General features: G+C 34.4%; 1 protein-coding gene across 1 annotated transcript; it reads right to left on the bottom strand.

Moving 5' to 3' along the window:
- Positions 1-276: 276 nt before the first annotated feature.
- LOC126928040 (neuropeptide CCHamide-1 receptor-like) lies at positions 277-5,948 on the bottom strand (the record flags this gene model as incomplete). The annotated part of the gene is made up of 6 exons (XM_050743972.1): positions 277-343; positions 1,113-1,327; positions 2,102-2,280; positions 2,377-2,576; positions 3,389-3,537; positions 5,730-5,948. Coding segments are annotated over 6 exons (1,029 nt in total), but the record flags the coding sequence as incomplete, so codon positions are not given.
- Between the last annotated feature and the right edge of the window lie 2,115 nt (positions 5,949-8,063).

Below are 8,063 nucleotides of genomic sequence, written 5' to 3'. Positions count from 1 at the left end.
CCCGCGAATCCAAGGAGGAGCTCCGGCGTTCTTTCATCTCCGACATATATATATATTACACTATATATTACACTATTATTTTACATCGAAGACAATTAATGATGTTGAAAATTCTTAAGTTAAAAGCTGAAGGTATACTTTACATCAAAAAAAAAAATTATCACGATTGCACATATAGATTTACAAATATTTATAGTTACAATGAAGAATTTGACACATGTATTCATTATCTCTAGTAATTCAATCATAATTGATCATTAAACATAATTGAAACATTCAACATAGATCTACTCTACTTGGGAATGGTTCTTGATTTTTAACAAAATATTCGCTGTGTTGACATCTAGGGATTGTTTTAAAAAATGAATTACGATCTAGAGTCTTAGGTCGGTCTTGTGTCTTCGGTACTTTTTAACTCGCGAGGAACGGTCGCGTTCAGTTCCTGTGTGTTTCTCCGGGACGTCGAGCTGAAGCTGGTTTCCTTGAATTTCCTTCGCCTAACCATTCGTTTCCTTTGTGAAAATTTCATTCGTCGATTACCATCGCTGCTCGTTCCTGCTTGACAGACGCTTGACTTCCTCTTCTTCAGAAAACAACAAAGATATCTGTTGAATCTGTAAGCAAAACGTTGTTCATCGATCAGTACGAAACTTTATATTCAGATATGAAAAGCTTTCTGTTTGTTTTTCAATTGTTTGTTTGCTTTTTTGAGTTTTCGGTTTACAAACCTGTTTGTTTACAGACGTGTACTCGTTTATACTGCTTTGTTGTTTCTTTGGTCAGTTATGATGTAGAGGTAGTGAAATGAGTATGGATATGTTATCATTTCATGCAACATGTAGTACAGAATGTAATATAATAATTAGAATGCTGATATTTATGCATTTCAAAATATTTAAATAACATGGAAAAAGATAGAAGGGGAGTGGAACAAAATTCTGTTTAGGTTCCATTTTTCTAATCGTGTTCGTAAGAACATAAATTTGCATAAACATTTCCATTCTATATATAGTATTTTAAGGAGAATGTGTGCTTCGACTTGTTATTTCGTTTTACTATGTTTTAGGTTTAATAGCTGACATTTGATAGGTCGCTTATCTTGTCATACTCACCTCACGCGAAATGTTGTGCTGGCAAAATATAGAACCAAAGGATTGACGCAGCTGTTGATGAAGGTCATGACAAAACCAATAATCCTGAAGATATGCCAATATTTATTGTAGTCATTCAGCGTTGATGCGAAAAAGTGAAACCAAATCATAAAGATGTGATACGGCAGGAAGCAGATGAAGAAGATTAGGACGATGGAGATCACCATTTTTCCAACCTGTTGATCACAGAGAACGAAAGATACGTATTAAACTGGGACAACTAACTTGGTACTTGGTCTAATTAGTTAAAATTTAATTATTAGAAACCTAGATTAGAATATTTTTTAGTAAGACAGTAAAAAATCTGAGATAAACAGTTAAATGTAGATTAGGCATTACAGTATTACTTCTTAAATTCTAGAATATACAGAAGATTTTCTCTTCCTCTCTCTTTTCCATCATCTTACGTGTAGAACAGACAAAGATTTGACATGACAACTAGCGCTTGTCAGCAAGTTTTACGATATGTCCGTTTAAAAATATTGTAGTATCGTGGGCAAAAGGCCTAAGATATCGGCTGAACCGTGTACAAAGTGGCGAGAACCGTGGCGCCTTTCAAGTGGATAGTTTTGTGGAAAGAGCCTGCGTGACCCTGGCCACGGGGTTTCGGGACACGTGTTCGATGGGACGAGAAAAGACAAAGAGACGCTAAGGGTAGTGTTAGTTGAGACGCCAGCGAGAACGAATGCAAAAGGAGTGCAGTAAAATTTACATCACAGTCTAAGTAACAATTTATTAGAATTTAAATTTATTTGCAAGTTGACTGCATATATAAGCAGTGTAATTTCATAAAAATATCATACAGGTAGCAATTTCAATTTCTCTGTTCTACACCTTTTCACTGGTATACCTGTATACCAAATATTTGTATACCAAATATAGAACTTTTGTGTCAAAATTAGATTTACTTGAAAATTGTATAATTTCATAATAATATCGATTCACTCTACCTTTCTGCGTGATCGAATTTGCTCCAGCCGCTGCATTGGAGATAATTCGCAGGGCATATTTCTGGTGGATAGTTGAAGATGTCGAACAATTTGAAAATAAAATACTGATATGATGAGTAGAGGAATGATGTAATAAGCCAGGAACTTGAACAGCACCACCCCTCTCCTATAGCTTGCCCCTGCGTTTCAGAACGAGAAATAAATTAATACGACTTCGTGGGTGTGAAATGAAAACACGGAGAAATGTCCAATATTTCAGCGTGTGAGATACTCACCCAATTCCACGGGGAAAGGGTTACAGATGTGGATGCTGGAGTTAGTTGTTATGTCGATGTCCATCACGTCAGAGAAGAGAGCAGCAGGCATCGACAAAACAATCGCCAGCACCCAAATAAGGCAAGCTATTAGTAGCGCCAATGGTACTGCTTTCATCCCGGCTACATGGCGCCGAAGAGGATTTACAACCGCGTAGTACCTACGATGCAACACGAGCATATCTTTCTTTTATTTGTAAATCAATTTTTATTGAAACCTTAACCCTGAAATACTATAGAACGGAGTAATTTATACCCCACTTAAATGTTTCATTTACAGATGGCTGTTGTGCGTGTATTTATTACTGTTGAGAAATGGTTGTTATTTATACGTTCCGAGCTGTCTCGTGCAACAAATGTACCAACTGTAATATTAATATGTTGGCAAGATAGAAATCTTAGATTATATATAGATTTCTGTTTTACAATTTATTTATTATTTTATTTTATTTGCTTTATTACTAAATTTATTACTATTGGACAAGGGTGTTTAACGCCTTCTGTTTTATTAAACGTCACTAACGATACTAATTCAAATATGCAGATAGATCCTGATAATTATTTGACATGGAAGAAATCAAAATTATTTAGCAACGTATCGTTTGTTGGAAATAAGCGTTGTGTTAATAAAATGATATGTAATTTTCAATATAGCGTTAATTGGATTGTTTATAAATGCAGTATTGCAGGGTTAAGATTAAATGATGTCTGATTAAATGAATTCTTCAGTTATACTTTATTTTAACGTTGAACTTTCTTATTAATGTAAATTAATTGATTTTCTTAATTAATAACGAAATTAATTAATAACGATTAATAGCGAAAAGGAAATTGGACGTTTGAGATTTCATTTCGATTACTGATTAAAGAGTCGATTGGTCCATTAATGGGGCGGAACTTCACTAAAGTTAGGACGACCAGCCTATCCCTGAGACAACAATTTCCTCAACCGTAACTGGGTTTGACAACTTACCTCTCGGCTGATAACGCGGTCAGAGTGAAAACTGAGACACCGACTGAAATATCCTTGACGCACTCCGATAATTTGCAAACTGTCTGTCCCCACGGCCATGAATCGAATGTGAATATAACAGACGTGAGTGGTACACTCGTTAGGATCACCTGAAATAAACGAAAATTAAAATTAAAAATATACACGTGTATTTTATTGTATTGTATTTCCACGGTCAATTGTACTCGTGTTATTCAATCTACCCTTTATCGAAATTTTATTCGAATATTTTTCTGTACTTTTGCGAAATTTAATTGAATTCTACGAATATATGGGAAACGTTTTAAAATCTGTTTCGTTGAAAACCCTTTATCGAAATTTTATTTGAATATTTTTCTGTAATTTTGCGAAATTTGATTGAATTCTACGAATATATGGGAAACGTTTGAAAATCTGTTTCGTTGAAAACGACGCCTTCGACATTTCGATAGGTGAGAGCGATAAAATAAACAATACTTGATATTATATTTGTACGGCATCGAGCATATAGTAAAATTATTAGGAAAACATTTATCAGGATTCATTGTTATCGAGAAAATTAAAATAAAAATAATCCGCGATTATGATACAGAAAAATCTATTAAAAATATTCGTGATGAATTCACATCCCACGTCCTTTTAACATACTGTGTAACGTTCACTCAATTTGCGAAAAAAAGATTCCCTCATTAACTCGCTAAATTTCGTCTGAAATACGGACGTCTCTGATGAATTTCGAGATAAAAGGGGGATATTAACAGGAACGTTTTGTATTGAATATTATAATAAAAAATGTAGATTAAGCGAATTTTCTGCAATTTCATGCGGGATGTAGAAATTTCGTCGTATGATCGAACACTCAATTATGCTGTTGCACTTTTTTCTCAGTGTTAATCGTGAAATACACATTTTCTTTTTGTTTAAGCATGATCGTTCGAACACTATAATCGAGAAAATATTTATTTATGATTTTCACAGATGATATCGTATGGATCGCATTAATCTTTGATTATTCTCCGTCCGGCTATAAATTGTCCATGGATCAAGATGTATAGCTACATATATCATAAAGTAAGCTCGATATCCACGAAAATAAGCGCGTTTATAATCGAACTCGCTATTGGTCCACGATTACGTGTCCAGAACAACGGAATTTTAACGTCTGATTCAAGGTCTCATATAGCATGTGCTTCTTTTAGAAATTATTTATGAAAATATTTGAATATTTCTAGAGATTTTTATGAACGTATTACGTGTGTGATAGAAAAAATTTTGAAATTTCGTTACTAGACTATTATGATCATATTGATAATATATGTAACAAACTAAAGAACATGTATAGAAGTTACAAGATATTTATTTCAAGCATACAATTCACAGAAATCGCTATATCATATAAAAATATATTGTATTATACAAGAATAATTATACATTTCTAGGAGACTTAAATTCTTCTATATTATATGTGATAATAAAGAGTAATGTCTGCGTATTTGTACGATATAATACATTTTATCAATATAACCACGACAGTCGACAATGACAATAAAACTGTCATAATATATATCCAGACAAATTTTCTACGATGGGCCCTCAGATGCTTTCGTGCGTTATCGTACCTAATTACATTCTACGCGAAATCGATGACGGAGAAAGTACCGGATGTTCTGAACTCGCTCGCGACAGATTTATACGCGCGATCCGACAGTCTGAATAAATTCGATATATTGCCGGGATACAAATGACATGGGGTCCTAGCAACATTTTCCGATTGACGGGAAATCGAAATGTAAAAAAAAGGATCCCGACGAAGGAAGGAAAGATTTTTCTCATCTATATTCGGAATATTCATGGCTTGTTAGTTTTTACCATTCCAGCTTTGTCGCAATTTATTTCCAACTTATTGGACATTCATTTTGATTTATTATATATATTTAGACGCGGAATACAATGGGTAGCAGATGGCTTTTTCAAGATGTATGAATCATAACCACAAGAAGTACAATTAAATATTTATCCCTTCCGTGTTAATAAGCTGATGAATCTTTTGATTGTAGCTTGCAAGAATAATAGTAGATTAGTTTAATTCTATCCAGTTAATTATTCATATAGAAATATGTTTTTACAAAATTTATGCTATGAAATTTTGAATACATTTTATATTTTACGAGAGGAAACTTTCGACACGTCTTGTCCATCTGAACGTTTCTCAAACGTGCACGAAATCTTTTTCCATTTTATTCGACGTCAGAGATCCTTTTTTTTAACGTCGGTCTTAAATGATACATTAGAGATAATATATGCACATATTGTCCTTTCTTACCAAAATATCGCCCAGAGCCAACGAAAACATGTAGACAGTGGATGTATTTCTTGCAGTGGAATCCGCACCCAACGTAATCATCATCATTCCATTTCCAAATACACCCACTATCAGGATTATTAAGAATAATCCTGATACAATGTACGTTTCTGGGCGATGCATGTATGGAACGAAAACACTCTCCTGGACCAAATTCGTCACATTCGAATTCATGGCCATCTGTAAAAGAATAAATCCACGTCTATGCGTTATGTATTTTATTTTCATTTTCAAACGTTGTATAAATAAATAAGTCTCTTTTATATTTATCATTCAAAATATTTTAGTTGGAAATGGAAAGGAATAAGCCTTGCGCTATAGTGTGATTTTTCATTTTCCGATACGCCGTTCCTTTTGTCCCATGCAAAACCCACGCGTCCATATCTGGATGCTCGATAACGAATCGCGGCACAATAAAAACTAATCAGATCGATCGCTTTGCTATATGACCTTTCTACCATTTTAAATTGATATAAACTCAACGACAGCGAGAACTTCGAACGCTGCACGGTACGGCATTTAGATGAGGATTTAGGACAAAAATCAGAATTTGCTGGCCGCGTTCGCACGCTTGCGGGCTACGTTTGCACGTTTGCAGGCCACTTTCTCAGGTTCTACAGTGCGGCGTTTGAATGAGGATTCGGGACAAACATTTTAAAAATATATATAATATGCAGTTTTCCAGAAACTTAATATCAGGGAATTCGATGTGAATAAAAGTCTGTTTACCAAATATCCCTTAGTATTTTCCCTACTTCCTGGTTCCGTTCAAATATTATAATTATTTATTGTTTTTGTCTAGTCCCTTTTCCTAAATTAAAAAAAATAAGATTTTTTGTCAGATATTATAAACATCTAGTAAAGAACAGAGTTTTTATGTAAAAAATTTTGTTGAGACAAGTGTGGTAAAGAATCAGCCTGCGTGACGCTGTTGAGAACTGTTCGACTCGAAAATGCTCGTCGATGCTATTTCGAAACTTCATATTCTGACGAGAAATCAATACAAAAGTAATTAGAATAGAAGCTACTATAATAGAAGCTACAAATTGTTTAGAAAGTCAATTTTCCATGGAAAAAGGTTACTATTGTTGACATGTATAGCAGCAGTCCTCAACTACCTAATGGTGAAATGAACGAATGGTTCAATATAAAAATTTACAGCTGGAAAGATAATTCCAGATTGACTATCATAATGTAAGGGTTTATAATGTAAAGTAGCAGCATTCAAAAGAACAAATAATTCTGAAGGCAAGCTGAATACGTAATTCCAATTTCTAAAAGTTTTTTCAGTTTCGTACCAATATAGACGACTGTTATCGAACAAATTTTTCAGAAGTCGAACAATGAAAGTTGATAGAGTTGGTCAGTTTAATTTCCACGTGAATCGAATGTGTAATAGATGTCCTGATACTAATCGAATACTAACGATATCGCTTTAACGATACTTGAAAAGGAGTTCTAGCTCTTCTAATGAAGTAAAACGCAGATACACACGAATTAATGAAATCTCGTTCTACATCGTTTGATTTCCAAAGGAATTTCTTATCTTCTTAGGAAACAGTGTTTTATACGTAGTAACGATACCATCGATGAACGTATGTGTAAATTTCACGAGCTGAGTCGCGTATCTTGCACGATCGTATTCTTCGAAACTTTATGGCTCCCCATAACGATTCTCCCGTCTGTGAAACTACGTATTGTCTTGCTTCGTTACCGGCGAAGTTAAACTAAAAGTGGTGTCGAAGTGATATTTCACGGAGTTGATAAATAAGAGAAATGGAACGAAATCGACTGCGTTCGAAAGAAATTGCACCATCTGAGTTTAATTTATCCACGTCGCAGAAGCGCTGAAACCTCGTTATTTCACAAACATTTCCAACGATTTCATCACGCTTTCGTGATTTCGTGACTGGTAATATACTCCTTTCGATTCCCTGTTTGTCGAATTTTACGAAGATCTCTGCAGCTTCAGCGCGATGTTCTATGTCCCATGAATCAGACTAGATTTACGCCTGAACTTCGTGAACGAGTTTGAAGCGAATACAACGTGTGACGAGTTTCGTGCCATGCGTTAAAAGAGTCCAACTTAGTTTTCAAACAGTCAGTGAAACGTAAAGCAACCCTGGCCATGGTATAAAAGGATATACAGGGTGTTAAAGCTGTGGACGATATTTATAGGATTTTATATATTACATGTCAAACGTGAAGGTAATGAAAAAACGCTTATATAGAAAAATATTATTCGAGGCTTATTTTTTAATATACATAGTTGGTTAACGAATTATTTTCGAAATA

This window comes from Bombus affinis, unplaced genomic scaffold (genome assembly GCF_024516045.1).
Source record: "Bombus affinis isolate iyBomAffi1 unplaced genomic scaffold, iyBomAffi1.2 ctg00000497.1, whole genome shotgun sequence".
Lineage (NCBI taxonomy): Eukaryota > Metazoa > Arthropoda > Insecta > Hymenoptera > Apidae > Bombus > Bombus affinis.
The sequence above is the reverse complement of the archived record's forward strand: the minus strand, read 5'-3'. Positions and strand labels throughout refer to the sequence as shown.